The 17,613-nt window shown below is 49.6% G+C and overlaps 2 protein-coding genes across 2 annotated transcripts; one reads left to right on the top strand and one right to left on the bottom strand.

Moving 5' to 3' along the window:
• Positions 1–3,817: 3,817 nt before the first annotated feature.
• Positions 3,818–7,250, bottom strand: NOL12 (nucleolar protein 12). Its single transcript, XM_027667530.1, has 6 exons — positions 7,138–7,250; positions 6,939–7,044; positions 6,786–6,834; positions 6,225–6,367; positions 5,181–5,287; positions 3,818–4,586 (listed from the first exon to the last, which is right to left on the bottom strand). The coding sequence occupies exons 1-6, from the start codon at positions 7,215–7,217 to the stop codon at positions 4,415–4,417; spliced, it is 657 nt and encodes a 218-aa protein (XP_027523331.1). The 5' UTR covers positions 7,218–7,250; the 3' UTR covers positions 3,818–4,414.
• Positions 7,251–8,200: 950 nt separating this feature from the next.
• On the top strand, positions 8,201–17,093 carry LOC113959368 (arf-GAP with dual PH domain-containing protein 1-like). Its single transcript, XM_027668331.1, has 11 exons — positions 8,201–8,538; positions 9,507–9,637; positions 10,519–10,610; positions 10,699–10,781; positions 11,498–11,610; positions 13,168–13,314; positions 15,085–15,168; positions 15,511–15,573; positions 16,084–16,155; positions 16,633–16,864; positions 16,954–17,093. The coding sequence occupies exons 1-11, from the start codon at positions 8,445–8,447 to the stop codon at positions 16,980–16,982; spliced, it is 1,140 nt and encodes a 379-aa protein (XP_027524132.1). The 5' UTR covers positions 8,201–8,444; the 3' UTR covers positions 16,983–17,093.
• The last annotated feature ends 520 nt before the right edge of the window (positions 17,094–17,613 follow it).

Below are 17,613 nucleotides of genomic sequence, written 5' to 3'. Positions count from 1 at the left end.
CCCGTGGCTGGAGCCCCTGATACCCCACTGCCTGATGGGCAAATCATTGCTCCCCACATCCCTCGGGGCCTACTGCCAGGATAATGCTCTGATCCCCAGGGCTCCTGGCATGCATGCATGCATGCATGCATGCAGCCACGCTCAGTGCTCCCAGTGCCCCCAGTACCTCAGCTTCCCTATGGCTCCCAGCACCTCGCCGCCCGCCGGGCTCCCCCCTCAATGAAGCTCGCCGTGGGAACCGCGGGGCGCCAGGCCCCGCCCCCTCCCCTCTCATTGGCTGCCGCCGAGCAGTGATTTGAATATCGCTCCCTGAGTGGCCGGCGGCGCGCGCGGCTGTGGCGCCCACGGGAGCGGGCGCGCACGTGTCGGTGGCGGCGGGCGCGCGATCGACCCGGCCCGGCCGGGACTGGGGGGAGGCTGCGCCCGGCGGGGGCACCGGGCCCCGGCTCATCCCCCTCTGCCCTTCCCCTCGGCTGCAACTCCCCAGGGACCGCCCCACCGCCTGCCGACGGTCTGCCCCAGTGCTCCCCCGGAGGCGGCACCTCAGGAGTTAGCCCGAAACAGGTGCCAAAGCTGCGGACTCATCCGCGAGCACTGAGAGAGCCAAACGCCACCGTGTTCCCAGCACAGCTCCAACAGGTCGTGCCTACCCGCAGCGCTTCCCAGAGAGGTTTGTCTAATCTGGGCTTTACTTGACAAGCACAAGCCCTGTCTTACCCTTGCTCTTTCTACTGGAACGTCCTTAACATCCTCCATTGCTCCTGCTACAATTCAAATTCCTTCTCTTCCAAATTCCTTCTCTTCCTGACCCGGGTAAGCAATACAAAAAATTCGATTTCACTTTTTGTTTACTCATTGAAGGCAGTTCGCAATTCACTCTTCAAACCTATCTTCCCCATGCAACCCCTTATTCAGCTCCCTTAGTCCCAAAAAGTTCTTGTCACTCTCCCAGTAACTTTTTTTCCTTGAGTTCATTTCTGGAAAACAGTGCTGGAAGCAGCAGTGTGGCTGTACTGAGTACAGCCTTGAGCCTAATATGCTACAAAAGCAATAAATACAGTGCACTGACTATCACACATCTCATGCCCACGCTGCAACCATTCTTCCTTTGCGCTGCGCTCCAATTTTTCCCCAACTGTCTGACCTTTTGGGCTCTCAGTCTGGTTTTGATCCTCTGTAATCCCAATTATATTTTTATGTGTGCACGTGTGCGGAATGACAGTCTAGCCAGTGAAAGCCATCATGCATGGAAACCCCAGTGTGGCAGCCCACGTCAAAGCCTTGCATCTCTGTGCGTGCCTGGGGCACACACACAGCAACGCGCAGGTGCCCGAGGTGACCCAGCTGCAGAGCCACGCGTAAAAAGCCTGTGGAAAAGGGAGTTCACAGGGAGCTGCCGGTCTCTGCTTTTCCTTTATGGAGCAGCAGCTGCACTAACATGTTAATATTTGCAGGTACCTTATATTTGGAAGTGGCCTTCTCCTGAACAGCTTGAACTTGTTTGTGAGCAGCTGGGGTGGGGTGGGGTAACCAGAAATGCTCAAATCCATCTTGAAAACAATGGGAAGCAGCAAACAAGAATTTTAAGCCAGAGTCTGGTATGAACTGTGATGCATCTGGCAAACAATTCACTAACTTGCATGCGGGAATTCATATCCAGGATTCAATATATCCCGGGGTAGCCCAACTGCACACCCTGCGCTTAACAAAGACAGGGGACAGGGCTGAGTCAGTAATTTGCATTACAAAATAAAGCTTTAATCGATCAAATGGAGAAATCAATAGTGCAGTGAACAATCCTGATGGTTAACGCAGCACAGGATTTAACAGTTATGTTCTCAGTTTTTCCACATATTTTTTTTTTTAATAGCATTTGAAAACTCATCTTCCAGCAGGAACTGGAAGCTTTCAGAGCATGGAGGAGGCTGTTGGAGATTTCAGCTGACACTTGAGAAAGATGTTATTAAGGCCAGAGAAACAGCAAACTAAAAGTGAGATTTCTCCAGCTCACCAGGCAGCAAAATGACAAAAACTGAATTGCTGCTGAGGTCACTCTTAACATCCCATCAGGATTACAATGAGGTCATCCAGCACTGTCCCAGCTATCATGCCAGGCTGGCTGTCTACAGGCTGGGGAAGGCAACCGACCCATATTCCAGAGTCCACACTCCAGCAGATTTGAGACAGATGGTGCATTTCCTTTACAGTGACCTTCCCAGGTCCAGAGCAAAATGCTTGGATGGGGAAGCACCTTCTGACAATGGTCACTCCACAAAGGCATTACATCCTGGAGAGAAGGGAAAGCTGCCTTAAAATCCAGACCAACGGTGTTACACTCTGTCCTCTAGCTTTGAGCTGCAGTCCCCTTGGTGTAGTACACCTCTCCAGACAGAACTTCCCTCTCCTTCTCTCCTCCATCCCTCTCAAACCAAACAACACAGAACACCCTAGAGCATGTAACTCCCAAACCAGAACAAGAAATATTTTATTCTCCACACATAGCACCTCTTGGACACTTTGGATGAGATCTAGTCCAGCATCAGACTTTTGGCCTTGCCTGAGTTTTGTTTTTGCATCTCTGAAACACACAATGGCCCCAAATGAGACAGGTAGATAGATTATGGTCATGCATTAAAGCCCTTACCCTTTCTGGAGTGGTCTATAAGGCAGTGTTTAAGAACTGTTTTGGAGACAAGGAAACCACACACACTTTAATGATGTGACTGAGATCATGCAGCACTAGTGCCTAAGAACTCATCCCAGGATGGGACTTGTAATCCAAGCACACAAGGAACCTCTGGCACATGGGATAACAGTGTCCACTTCCCCAGCATTTACCTTCTTTAGAAGGGAAAGGGAGGTGCAAAAGGACCCCTTTCCTTACCATATGCACGTGAGCCACACAGTTCCCTTCAGAACTCTCTCTTTAGCAGAAATTGTGTTGCTGCTGTCAGTGTTGAGATTGTACTCTCCTCAACACACTGAAGAATTTGTGTGTGCACACATAGTTTCTCCAAGAAACTATGGAGAGATACATGGAGGATGGTGCCATTTGCTTTAGTGGCTGGTGGCCATCAGCACTGTTCTGATGTTCCTCCACAAATCCTCAGGCACTGGTTTGCTCTTTTCCCTTCCATTTCTGGCATGAGGAATCTATTTACTTGTCCATTTCTGGGTTCCAAATTTTTTTGGTGTGGGTTTTGGACACAGAGGCCTTTTCTTTCTTTGTCATTTCCTTGCCAGTACACATATGGCATGGGAGGAGGCCTGGCTGACAGAGGCAGAACGGCCATTTCCTACAAATACTCCAGGACAGAGGCCAGCATGCTGCCTGGGCTCACTCTCCTCAGAGGATTCACTCAGAGTTTTGCCATCAGTATTCCTCAGTCTCGGCCACGCAAACATTTTTTTTTCCCCCTACCCGCCAAATGCAACCACAGTAAAAAGCATACACTTAAGTCTTAAGAAGAAAGGCAATTAGCTGCTAACAACTGCAGCAGCCCTGAGGTAAAGGGCAAGGGCAGCCTCTGCCACTCCCACCCTGGAGAGGGCCACCCACATACAGCAAGGGCATTAGGGCATTTCATACTCCTCTGAGCTATCGCAGTTAAGATCGGCATATTCAGCAGACAATGGAATGAGCCATTCCTGCTCTGGCTAGCTCTGCCTTACCACAGAAATAGCTCCTAGCTATTCCATTTTCCAAGCACCAGTGGATTTCAATATCCTTTAAGCACCAGGAATTACCTCCCTCTCTTTCCAGCTGGTACTGGCATTAGCACAGCTCCTGTTATGCTTCAGATAAGTCACGAATGGGTTTTTTTCTTAGCAAAATGACTTCAGATTTATTCAAAAAGTTACCCAACTTCACCTGGCACAGGTACAAAACAAAAAGCACCCCTGCATTCAGGTGTGGCACTGGTGAAGAAACGCATGAGTCAAGATGACACCATGTCTCCACGGAAAAAGGATTTACTGCACAGCAGAAATGCCAGAGCACTGATGCAGGAGTGGAAGCAAAGCTCTTCCGAGTCTCTCAAATTGCCCTGGTGATGATGTGCCTGTTGCACTCTGCCCTAGATCCTTTTCTTTGACAAAGCCAAATATCAGCTCTGAAAGGGGAGGCCCAAGGACAGAAGGGTTACACCAAATAGCAAATGTGACCCTCAGCAGAAGTTTTCAAGAGACTCTGTGGCACTCAGACACTTAGCTGGAGATAGCGCAGAAATAAATCGGAAGAGTGTCTAGTCACCCTGGCCAGTGCTCCGGAGGCTAAAGAAAGGCTGAACTGGGCTCACTGCTGGTCAGAGCACCAAGTAAACAAGCTGCTTGCCCACAACAACAGGGCCCCAAAGAGCAGCAGGCCAGATGTGGAGCACTGTCCTAGCTGGTGGTTTGAACATTAGTTTCTCTGTTAGTCTTGGTCACGGCCCATTTTGCCCGTCAGTCTCCGTCGCTGAGTCTTGGTGGTTCGCCCCGTGCCGGACTTCTGGATTTTCTTCCGTGGACCTTGCCCACGCTGGGATCTCTTTCCTTTCGTCTTTTTCCGGCTGTGCATGTGCAGCGTGGCAGTAAGAGCAGAGATTCTGTGCAGGGCAGAAAGAGAAAAATGTTTGGGGACTAAAGGCTGCAGAAACAAGGTGACACCACAACAATAGCAGAAGAGCCCTGTGTGACTCTGCAGGGAAGGATGCCAGCCGTGGCATGCCTGAGAGGAACTCCAAGCCGTGCAGGAAACTTGCAAGCCTCCATGTGCAGTAACAACCAAAATTAATTTTGGGATCAGTGGGCTGCCCAGACACTACAGATTTAAGTAATTCTCCACATCCCCAGAGTAGTAATAAAACCTGGATACTGAAAAATGTGGAGAACGCCAAAGCTTTCAGCTTTAAGATCTTTTGACCTTCAGCCCTAGAGAGAAGTTCTGCATCCTGTAGAATGTGCCGAGACGAAGGACTAGGTAAAGAGGAGAGCACGAAGCCCACTCTCCTCCTCCAGCCGCTGTCACCAGAGCCCGCGGGATGGGCCCAGAGCGTTCGGGCAGCCTATGCTCCGCCAGCGGCCCCTGCTGGCTCCTGCCCGCAGCGACTGGGCAGCACCGCATCCCCTCCTGCAGCCACGCCGCTGGATCAGCTTCCAGAGACTAAGAGCAGCAAAAGCCTGAATGAATCTATACATACTTGTCAGACAGGAAGGGGTTTCTGGACTTCTTGGGCATTGCTATTACAGGCTTGTTCGCCACCTCTTCCCCTTTCTCTTTCTCTTCTTCTGATCCATCACTTTTTCCCTTAAAAAGAAAACAGTTTTGTGATTCTGGCATTTCCATTGACTTTTCGGTTTCATCCTGTTTTGTGAACCGCCCAGTCACAGATGAAGACTTTTTAATTCTCCACATCCCTTGCTATGCAAGTCTCAAGGTTTCTTATCGCAGTCCCTTGGAAAGGGATAACCAGTGACCTACAGTAATCCACCCTAAGATACTAAAACTTCAGCATGATCTTAATGGCCATGCAATTGAAGTCTAAATTATGAAGCAAAGGTCTCAGCTTTTTTCTTAAATTACTATCAAGACCTCTGTAAGTGGATTTTCAGATTAGAAGATGACCTTACAAATGTAAAAGGTTAACACAGACACTTCCCCAAAGAGCTCAAATCAAGCCACAAGTCATGAAGATTAAAAGAGATCAAGTCAACCAGTACCTGAGAGTCTCTATAAAACAAATATAAGATCTCAGTTACAATGTATTTTGAGAATAAAAGCAACCACAACCAGAACTAAATGGTTTCCTTATCTGTGGTCCAAGCACAGAAGCATGGAGAAAGAAATCCTTCCTAACAGTAACAGTAATTTTTCTGGACAGGACACAGGAAAGAGGTTGAGGACAGTCCATGCAGCAAAGTCTGAAATCTTGCTGCTTGTTGTGTTGTATCTGCTTTTAAAATAGTACAATGTTGTCATCCAGCCCTGTGCCACCTTTCACTTAATCAAGGTCAGGTGGGACAAACAAAGGATTCCAGGGAGTTTAGAGTGAACTATTCACAGAGGACATTTCTTCCTCTTTAGAGGCCCAACATAAGTTGTGGAAAAATATGAAAGTTATGAGTTTCCCTTTTCATCCCTGTTCCCAGCCAGCTGCAAGTCTTTAGGTATATTCAGGGAGCACTAGCCAGCCCCAAGAATGTTTACAAGCTGATACAATCAGAGAGGTAGCAAGAGACTTTACCACAGGGGTGGTCAGTCCCAGCTGGCGTGCTCCTGAGAGGTCGAGGTCACTGATGGTGGTCACTGTTACGATGTGGTTTGGGTGGTCGATGTTCACAGACTCTGTCTGAGATGTCACCAAGTGCTCCAGTTCATCAGCCTCATCTGGGAAGACAAAGAAATCCTGCACTGCAAAGTGCCCAACTTGTCACGATTTACATTCACTTATTCCTGCTGCACTGTGCTGGGGAGGGGTGACACCCAGCCATCGCAGGCAGGGCCTGAACACCAGCACTACAGGCATGGAGGGCAAGCTCATTCTCCTTGCTGTGGGGACCTGGGTGAACACCTTGGAGATGCCCTCCTGCCTCCTTCCCTTCTGTACAATCCACTTGACCTCCTGCCCCCAGGGCCAGAGGGCTGTGGGGTCACTGCTCAGATCGCTGCCCAGCTTCCCAGGGGGACACGGGAGGAGCGAGCAGCTGTTGTTTCGGGACAACGGGCGAGCATCCCTGCCCCAGCCCTTATCACCCCAGGACCACAGGCATCCCTCTTTCTTCCCACCCGAGGGCCCAGCACGTACCGAGCGCCTCCTCCCTCTCGCTCAGCATCTTCAGGTACTCCTGGTGCCGCTGAAAGATGGAAACAGGTCACTGCGGTGCCTCTGCCGCCCCTCCTGCCCCGCTCCCAGCCCACCACGGCGGGGAGAGGGGGGAACACAAGACCGTTCTCTCACCTCCTCTTTCATCTTTCTCTGCTCCTCCTTTAGCTTCCGTTTGATCTCCTCCAGCGCCGCTTTCCTCCGCTCCACCTTCCGCTTGTGGAAGCCGGTCAGGTACTCCCTGCCGCGGGCAACACAGAGCACCCCCCCGGCTTTTAGCGCCCGGGGGATGCCTTCCTTCCCCCCTCCTCGCCCTTGGCCCGCCCGGCCTCACCTCCGCCTCTCCTCGTCGAAAGTCAGCACCAGCCGCCCCTCCCGGCCGCCCGGGCCCTTCATCTTCTTCTTGCGGCCCATGACGGTACCACGCTGCCGCCGCCGCCGCCCGCCCCTTCCGCCGCCGCGGGGCCCGAGGGACGGCCCCGCCTGCCCGCGCCCTCTGGCTCGAGCAGGAGAGAGTAGCCAGGATCGTGGACTTCCCTAGACCCTGTTCCCGGCCTTAGCATCCAACCTAGAGTGGACAGGGGGTTGCGTCAAGCATGGGAACCTCCAGCTCCACTCCACCTCCCTCTTAGCAAAAGATTTTATGGCACTTCCCGGTGCGGACGTGCCAGTGCAGCACCCGATCTCACACCCTGAGATTTGTTCCGCCGCTCCTGAGTGATTTAAAAATACATCTCTTTAATAAGGGTCACTCCTCTAAATAGTTTAAATTTGCAATTTTTCATTTGAACATACTTCAATAAAGCTCTGAGCTACTGTCATTGCTTGGTGTTAGTGATGCCTGTGCTGCTCTTCTTAGCCAGGGAAGGCAATTGCAAGGGACGGCTCTGACACCGAGTATCCAAGATGCAGGACCTGGTGCAGGACCTGGCTGGACTGCTGTGGTTTTTGTAGTAGTGGTGAAAGGTACTGGCACGAATTCGTGGGGGCATCAAGACTGCCATGTTCTTGGCTGACGGCTAAGAGTGACTTTGGCTGAACTCTTGAACCTTTATTGCCCCCCAGTTCTTGCCTTAAAAATGAGTGTAATGCCTCTGTGTTGGCCAGCTGACTTTGGAAGAAGTTCCTGAAGTGCTGTAGGGGCAGCCAAAGCCAACCCTTGCCAGCCCACAGAGGGTGACAAGTCCTGACACAAGTCCTGTCACAGCCTGGCGGCCACTTGTCCAGAGCCAGCTCTCCTTTATCAGCTCGCTTGCTGCTTGTGCTCTTTTCCTGGCCTGTCCTTTCGCCAGCAGAAATGCGGAAAAACCAGTTCTGTGGTTAATTGCTGCACTTCCCTCCACGCCCATGGGGCAGGTCTCCTCCTCCTCCTCACTCACAGTCTGGGTGCACTTCAGCCTCCAGCCTCTTTGCCCCTGCCTGTGCTCAGCCGGCTCAGGTGCACCGGCAGGCCTTCGTACCCTTTCCATTAACCTTAAGGCTTTTCTTACCTTCCCCTTTTCCCTCCGTCTGCCAGAGCTTGTCCCTCTGGTGGCTCCTTCTCCCTTGGGCAACCCACTGCGTTGGCCTGCAGGTGCATAAGGCACAGGCAGCTGCCTTCCTGGCCCTGTCCTGCCCTGCCTGCGGGGATACCATTAGGAGATGATGGCTGGAGGAAACGAGCGGAGCATGAGGGCCCTGAAGGAGGTGTGGAAAAGAGCAGAAAACTCTTTGTGCGCAGACTGTGGGAAGCCAGGTGAGTCGTCGAAGGATGCTGGAGGAAGAGTTGGAAGCAAGGAGCTGGGGCTGGTCTCTAGCAGCTGTTTGATGCTGGCTATCTGAACTACACAGGAGCCTGGGGTGGAGAGGAAGGGAAGACATTGCTCTGGATATTCGTTTCCTCTCCCTGGAGGTGTGTTGGCAAGGGAGCAGGAAGGAGATGCTGCAACAGCACTGGTGGGAAGAAGGACAGGGATGTGGGAGTGCTAGATAAGTAGGGGCTGCATAGCTGCAGCGCTGTGGGTTGTAGTCATGTTAGATCTCAAATACAAATCAAGGTCATGCCCAGTCAGGACCTGACAGGAAAGCTCCCAGTGAAATCCTAACTTCTCCAGAAAGAAGGCATGATTCAGGAGGGCATTGTCTCCTCCATGACTCAGCTCTGAACTGACAACCTGCCACACTCGCCTAGGAGATTATATTTACTGAAGGGCTAGCCCTCTCAAAAGGGTACCCAGTTTGAGGTCCTACAAATGCTGCTAAAAACCCGCAAACGGAGCACTCAAGCCAAATTAGGACTGGGCTAATTAGTACCATTTTATCTTATTAAATTCTTCCAGGAAAATTTTAGATTTGAGGTTGTTTTCCACTTCCTGAACAAAATGCTGTTGGGGGTTTGCTATGATGCACTAAACAACTCCTAGAGTCTTTTCCCAGAGGTGGTTTCATTTTCATCTTGGGTGACCCTTTACACAAAGGGAGCACTTTGAAGTTTTTCAAGGTATACATTAATAAAGATTCAGACAAAGTGGTTGAAACAGAGAGAATGAGGGACTAATAGCTGTGTTTTTTCCTGACTGGCATCTGTACCTTGGGTGTTAATTAATCAGCTCAGATGAAACTGTAATCACCCAGCTCTCTGTTTCTCAGGACTACATTCTCAGGTGAGGCATATCTGCCAGGGAAATTCATCACTTCTAGTCATACCCTTTTTTATACTGTCAGATCCTGACTGGGCATCCTCTACTTTGGGTGTCTTTATATGCCTCAGCTGTTCAGGAATTCATCGCAACATCCCTAGCATCAGCAAAGTCAAATCTCTGAAGATGGACCACTGGGATGATGCTCAGGTGCAGGTGAGATCTTTATCCCCATTGGTGCATTAGGTGGGTTGGGGCTAGGCTATACACCAAGTGTCCTGGAAAAATTAGCCCTTTGGCCTCACAGGGTTGGAGATGTAATCTGATTTAATCTGTTCCTTTTCTACTCATGCTCCTGATACTCAATGAGGGAGAGGGAGGATGCACTTGCTTTATGTGCCTCCCTGTGCCCTGTTACTTTATGGCAAAGGCAGAGCTTCTGCAATGTATCTTGATAAGGCTAAGGGTCGTTGTTGCTCGAGGTTACTTATTTTTCACTTGCCACCACCATCCAATCTCAATGTCTCCTTTTGATTTCAACAGTCCAAGGGGAAAATCTTGGGCAATTCCATTCTCTGCGAAGAGTTTCCAGATATAATATGATTTTTTGAGAAAAGTGGCATTTATAGAAACTTGACTTCTCCCCGTTACAGTCCCCTCAACTCACTAATCTCCAGGGGACTGAAAATATTTTCTGGAGATCCAAAGAAAATAATCTGTATCTTGTTGCTCTTTGGAAGAGGACCTAAGAGGTTTGGAATATCCTCTCAGATGGCGTTGCAGAGCTGTTGTTGAACTCTCCAGGAGATGTGGGGCATGGCAGCAAACCCACTGAACATGTGTACATCCAGCCCCACGGAAGTGACATTTATGGCATGCTGTTGATTCAGGTGCAATCAGTGTAACGTCTGAGAGTAGATGAGACCTTTGAGACCCACCTCCCTGTAGCCAGACTGCTGGGATGTTGCAACGGAGGGGAAAGAGAATGCTCCATTAGAGCTAAATATGCATCTAGCCCTGTAGTGAGTTAGAAAAGAAAAAGGTCCACATGAGTCTGCATCAAAGGCAAAGCACTAACTCTCTGTCTAACCCTGCAGTTTCTGGCCAAGCATGGGAATGCTGTGACTAAAGCCACATATGAAGCTCACATCCCTATTTACTATTACCAGCCAACCTACAATGACTGCCAGTAAGTTGCTGCATACAGAAGGGGGAAGGGCAATTCTCTGTCAGTTCTTCTAGTTTGTTTCTGAGTTACCTGTCACCTGTCTCCTTAGAGTGCTGAGAGAACAGTGGATACGGGCCAAATATGAACGCAAAGAATTCACCGAGCTGGGAAAACAGCTGCCGTATTCTGATGGTAAGAGCAGAGCACAGCATCAAAATGTCCTGACTGTTGCCTTTGCTGGAAACTTCCCACCATCATGAAGTGTCAGTGTTGCAAATCCCACAAGTACTCCTGAGAGAACCAAACTGGTACTTACTGGGCATTGTTTTGGGGGGATTAAATTGTAGGAAGCATAGGCTAGCACTGGCACAGGTTGCGTCCAATCCTGGTATTACCAGCTGGAATTTTTCAAAGGCATTTGATGTCCTGATGGAGACAGACCTCTGCAGTAAGGAATTTCTGTCCTATTGCATGCCACCCTCTCTAACCATGGCTGTTGGCTTTGAAATGTCACTGCCAGTGCTGTGACAACAAAGGGTGCTGCAGCCCAAAGGCCTGCAAAGTCAAGTAGGAAGAGTTCTGGGCCCACACCAGAGTCTGCATGGGCCAGGACTCTGGTGTTCACAGGAGACAGCTCTCATGCTCAGAGGCAGCAGTGAGAGAAAGACTAAGAGGTGCGAAGAATCTGGAAATGTCTTTTGGTGAGCGTTTATCTGGGCTGCAAACCCAGGAACACCACCATCTTCAGTTGTAAGTCAGAGGTGACACTTGTCAAGTGTTTGTTCTCAGCAATAGTCCATCATATGCTTTATCCCAGAGGGGTGGCTGGGACCCCTGGCTGTGTGCAGCTCTCTGATGCCTACAGTGCTCATGGGAGGTGCTATTAAAAGCGGCTTTTCTGCTCCTAGGGGTGAAGGAAGGCATCCTCTGGAAGCGAGGTCGAGACAATGGGCAGTTCCTACCCCGCAAGTTCCTCTTGTCTGAGAGAGAGGGATGTCTGAAGTATTTCACCAAGCAGGATGTGAGTATGGTGGTCAACTCCCACCTCAGTGAGTACTCCACCCAGAGCAGCAGGGTCACAGAGATGTTCTGATTTCCTGTGCACATGTCTGAGGTTGCCTTGCTTAGCCCAGCTGGGGGATGATAACAGAAATGCCACAGAGGAGAGGGGTCCCCTTTCCACTGTCAGGGGGACATTTCCTCATGTTTTCCCTTTGTGCTTCCCTCATCGCTGAGAAAAGGACTGATCTTTCACTTCATCCCTAACCATTTCCCTGGATATGTAATCCTGCACCATCCCTGGAACCAACCTCACCCCATTGTGAGCCAAGTTGGCGAAAACCTGTTCGCTGGTTGGTTTTGAGAAGGGTTACTTTTCTGCTTGTTCATCTCCCTGAAATGAGTGGGGCAAGTGCTAATGTACTGTCACAAAGGAGGGGATGCCTCAGGGTAGAGAGGAGCAGGAGATGTCCAGAGGGGACTAGGACAAACTTAAGAAGTGGGCCAATATGGTTTAACAAGGCCAAGTCCTGCACCTGAGTTGGGCAATCCCTGGTATCAATACCAGCTGGAGGATGAAGGGATTGAGAACAACCCTGAAGAGAGGGATGAGGGGAATAATGGATGAAAATGTGGTCATGAGCTGTCAACGTGCGTTTGCAGCCCAGAAGACAACCATAAGCTGGGCTGTGCCAAAAGAAGTCTGACAGGCAGGTTGAGGGAGGTGATTCTTCCCCTCTACTCCACCTTTGTGAGACCCCACCACTGCATCCAGCTCTGGGGCCCTCAGCACAGGAAGGTCATGGACCTGTTGGAGCAGGTCCAGAAGAGGGCCACAAAAATGATCAGAGGGATGGAACACTTCTGTGAAGACAGGCTGAGAATGTTGGGATTCAGCCTATAGAAGAGAAGGTTCTGGGGAGACCTTCATGTGGCCTTTCAAGTATTAAAGGGGATTTATGAGAAAGATGGGGACAGACTTTTTAGCAGGCCTGTTGTGATAGGATAAGGGAGATAATGTTTTTTAACTAAAAGAGGATAGATTTAAACTAGATATAAGGAAGAATTCTTTTACAATGAAGGTGGTGAAACACTGAAACAGATTGCTCAGAGAGGTGGTGGATACTCTATCTGAAAAAGTTCAAAGTCAGGCTGGACTGGGGCTCTGAGCAACCTGATTTAGTTGAAGAGTTCCCCGCTCATTGCAGGCGGGGTCGGACTAGGTGGCCTTTAAAGGTCTCTTCCAACCCAAATGCTTTTAGGATTCTATGATTCAAAGAGTGGGCTCTTTCCTTTTGAGGTCAGTTAGCCTTTAGACTGGCTCAGCTGTAAAGTCAAAAACACTCTCAGTGTTTCACTGGCACTTCCAGAGTAGGCACAGCTCAAATCTAAATTGGGTGGGTTGGGACACTGTTTGGTCTTGAGCACACCACATAGTGAAGGGGGTGTGTGATACATTTTGTTGGGAAGGGTAAGTTATTACTTTTTAAAATCCTCTGACCCTGCCTTGCCCCACTTAGTCAATAGCTCAGGTCTCTTCTAGATTGCTCATGTGTGATCAATGCCATTCTGTTTTCAGGCCAAAGAACCCAAACTTAATGTAAAAATAGATGTCATCAATGCTACGTTCCAACCAGAGAAGATTGGGAACCCCAATGGCCTGCAGATCACCTATCTCAAAGACAACAAGACCCGTAATATATTTGTCTACCATGAAAGTGGAAAGGTATCTGGTTTTAGCATCAAACATTGCAAAGCCAATGAGGTGCTTTGAGAAGCTGCTGATATTAAATAGTGTGAAACATGGGTAGGATGGGGTGTGTGAGTTGCTGTAGGTAACAGGGCGAGGGTTCTGGCTCTGCGTTTGTGTATCTGTGGGAGAGTTTTGCTGCAGGGAGCAGGGCAAGAGCACTGGCTGAGTTGGTTTGTGTGGGAGGAGCTGCTGTAGACCATGTGGAGATGTGCTGCCTGTGCATGTGGGGAACAGGTCAGCCATGCTACATGCCTGTCAGTCTCACTTCAGTGCCTGGGAAAGTTGTGGAAGTATTGAGAAACACCTGAAAGACAATACAGTCACTGGTCACAGCCAGCATAGTTTCATGAGAGGAAAGTCCTACTTATCAAACCTGATTTCCTTCTGTAACAAGATAACCCGCCTAGTTGATCAAGGAAAGCCATTTGATATAATTTTTTTAATTATATCAGTAAAACTTTTGATACTGTCTCTCACTGTATCCTTCTGGACAAAGTGTCCAGCACACAGCTGGATAAACACATCATGTGGCGGGTGAGCAATTGGCTCATGGGTCAAGCATAGAGGGTGATAATGAATGGGGTGACATCAGACTGGTGACCTGTCACAAATGGAGTTCCACAGGGCTCCATCTTAGGCCTTGTGCTCTTCAACATCTTCATAAATGACTTGGATGTAGGATTGGAAGAGATACTAAGCAAGTTTGCCGCTGACACAAAACTGGGAGGAGCTGTTGAACCCCTCGAAGGCAGGGAGGCCCTGCAGAGAGACCTTGACAAATGAGAGGGCTGGGCAATCCCCAACCATATGAAATTCAACAAGGAGAAGCGCTGAATTCTGCACCTGGAATGGGGCAACTCTGGGTGTTCATACAGACTGGGGAATGAGATGCTTGAAAGCAGTGCCATGGAAAGGGACCTGGGGGTCCTGGTCGACAGCAAGTTGAACATGAGTCAGCAGTGCTCTGGCAGCCAGGACGACCAACCGTGTCCTGGGGGGCATCAGGCAAAGCATTGCCAGCTGGTTGAGGAAGAGGATTGTCCTGCTCTGCTCTGCACTGGAGCAGCCTCACCTTGAATATTGTGTGCAGTTTTGGGCACCATAATATAAGAAAGATATTAATCTGTTAGAGAGTGTCCAAAGGAGGGCAACGAAGATGGTGAAGGGCCTTGAGGGGAAGCCATATGAGGAGTGGCTGAGGGCACTTGGTCTATTCAGCCCAGAGAAGAGGAGACTGAGGGGAGACCTCATTGCAGTCTACAACTTCCTCATGAGGGGGAGAAGGGGGGTAGACACTGATCTCTTCTCTGTGGTGACCAGTGACAGAACGTGAGGGAATGGCCTGAAGTTGTGCCAGGGGAGGCTTAGGTTGGATATTAAAAAGAGGTTCTTCACCCAGAGGGTGTTTGGGTGCTGGAACAGGCTCCCCAGGGAAGTGGTCACAGCACCAAGGCTGAGAGAGTTCAAGAAGTGTTTGGATGATACTCTCAGGCACATGGTGCGACTCTTGGGGATGGTCCTGTGCAGGGCTAAGAGTTTGATGCGATGATCCTTGTGATCCTCCCAACTCAGCATGTTCTGTGACTCTGTGATTCTGTGCTGGCTGTCTGCAAATGAGGGAGATGCTGAGAGTGCTGGGGAAGGAGAGCTGACTGCATTTGTAGTTAACATAGGGCTAGGTGAATTTAGGTGGCTCACTGTTGCTCTGGCTAAGCTTTCTATCCTGTCCTTTTCCATTTTCAGGAGGTAGTGGACTGGTTCAATGCCATTCGCTCTGTGCAGTTCCATTATCTGAAGGTAGCATTTCCCATTGCCAGCGATAATGAGGTAAGACAGCACTAGAGCACAGTGCTGAGTCTCCCACTGCTTATGTGATTAAGGAGCTCATTAGTTACTTATATAACCCCAGGTACAGAAGTGGAAATTGCAGTGTCTAGATAGAGGGATGAGAATGAACATTTAAAAGGGCCTGTGGCGGTCAGAAAACCACTGCTTTCTGGTGTTTCTGGGCATTTTGGAAGCAGAAGTGACTCCTGGCTAGGCAGTTTAGGAAATATGAATTTAGAAGGTGACTGAATTTGAGGGAAGGTGACTGAATTGGAAGGGCAGAGGGGAAACGAATATCAAAGAAGCACAGCTAGGTGAATGTTACTCTTGCCTTTTTGTCAGATTAAAAATCGTCTGACGAGAAATTTCTTGAAGGAGGGATACATGGAGAAGACTGGTCCCAAGGTGAGCTGCTATGTTAGAAAAAATCTTAACAGGGACCTGCCAGAGAGCCACTGGCTTTCCCAACCTCAATGTTTTCTCCTGCTGTTTCCTCATTCCCCCCTGACTGTTTAGACACCCGTGGGAACAGTGTGTGTGCACCAAGGGAGGGGAGAATTAAAGGAAGGGGAAGGACACATGTGAAAGTAGATGAAGCCAGAGTCCCTGCTTTCTCCCAGAGCGACAGATCTCTCTGCATGTGTCTGTGTGTGCGTGACCTTCCAGGTATTTAGCGTCTAGATTTCTCCTGTCTCAACTTTGGAGTCCTTCACCACAGTCCAAGAGTTGGGGACAGCAGCTGGGCCTGAAAAACCCAATACTGACCCCCACTCTCAGCTGAGAAAGGGCGAGGAGGAGGTTGCAGTTAAGGCAGGGGCTTGCTTCAAGTGGTTGGGATGAATTTTGGGTATCCATTCGTACTGTTCACAGCAGAGGGCACTGTCCCCTTACATATGTCACCTCTTCCCTTCACAGCAGAGAGAGGCCTTTAAGAAGCGCTGGTTCACACTGGATCACCGCAGACTCATGTACTTCAAGGATCCTTTGGTGAGGAGGAGATCTGACTGCTGGACAGCTGCAGGCAACGGTGCTGAGGGCAGGGTCAAAGTGCAACCAGTTGCTCTTCAGTTAGGGTGGCTTGCAGGTTCCCCAGCTGCTCTGGATGGGCTCTAAGTCTTTCCATCCCACTCAGGTCACATGCTTTCTGTGTTTGTTTCGCTGCCTGCAAACAATGGTAACAGGGAGGGCAGCAGTGTAAAGGTGGTGATGGAGGGGTGACATGGAGGGACAGGAGCACCAGTTTCTCTCTCAGACCTCTCAAGACCTATGCCCTTAGATATTCCTTTTCACTGCAGTCTTTGAGCATAGACTCCCTGCTCTTCTGAATTCCCCAACCACCTCCAAAACTTTTTGCTGCTACATCCCTGGTCCTCACACACTCTCTCCTGTTCTTAGGTGCATTGTAATTATTCCTTGATTCTTCTGGATTTCCATAAATCACTGTCTTTCCCTCTTGATGTGCAGGATGCATTTGCTAAGGGTGAGGTATTTGTGGGCAGCAGAGAGAATGGATATAGTGTCCAGAAGGGATTGCCTTCAGGGACACAGGGCAACTTCTCTTGGCACTATGGCATCACCATTGTCACCCCTGACCGGGAATACCTCTTCACCTGCGAGACAGAGAGTGACCAGCTGGAGTGGATCAAAGCCTTCACCAGCGTCATCAACCAGGCCATGACACCACAAGAATATGCAAGTAAGTGCCTGGGTGCTGTTTCCTTCCCCTCCCGCCACTCCAGTTCAGGGTATTGCCCTAGTTCACCACCTTTTTTTCCTTTACTACAGTTGAAGCCTACTTCAAGTTTAAATCCTAGGAAACCATTCAGGAACTATGACTCCACTCTACCTGGTCCTGTGGCTGTCAGGAGAGGAGAGCAGATTGACATCAGAGAAACACTGTGCTCTTGAAGCACCCTTGAAGCACTTTTGCCCCCACAGAATGTCCACTTGTTTTGAGGGCCCAATTAAGCTGCTTCCTTTCAAGTGCAAGACTTTGAGTTTGAATCTTCAGTACAACCTGTCCCTGTTAAATTGCTGTGATCTGACTGGATGCTGGCAGGTCTTGCCTATCAATCAGACCTTGAAAAGTTTGGCACTTACTATGTTGGACATGGGACCTATCATTACTCCTGCGTGAAACTGCAGACAGCCACCTACCTTCCTCAAGAAAACAGCTGCCTGGCTGGAGCCAGGCACCCCAGCAGATTGCAGGAGCTGCTGGACTAAGAGAACCTGTTCCTTTAAAAGAAATGTAATCTCTGCTGGTGACAGAGATGTGAAACATCTAGATATTTGATCAGTTAGAGCTGCAGTTGACAAAGGTCACTTAAAAAATGTAACCTACCAGCCAAATGCGAGGCCTGTTTCCTTCTGCTCTGTATGGGCTTGAAAGTTTCTTCAGACTGCATTTGTGTGCAGACCGTCCTCTGATTGCTACAGAGGAGA

Source organism: Corapipo altera, unplaced genomic scaffold, assembly GCF_003945725.1.
Source record: "Corapipo altera isolate COAL_440 unplaced genomic scaffold, ASM394572v1 1, whole genome shotgun sequence".
In the NCBI taxonomy this organism is placed as follows: domain Eukaryota; kingdom Metazoa; phylum Chordata; class Aves; order Passeriformes; family Pipridae; genus Corapipo; species Corapipo altera.
Note: the sequence above shows the minus strand (reverse complement) of the source record. Positions and strands in the feature narration are given on the sequence as shown.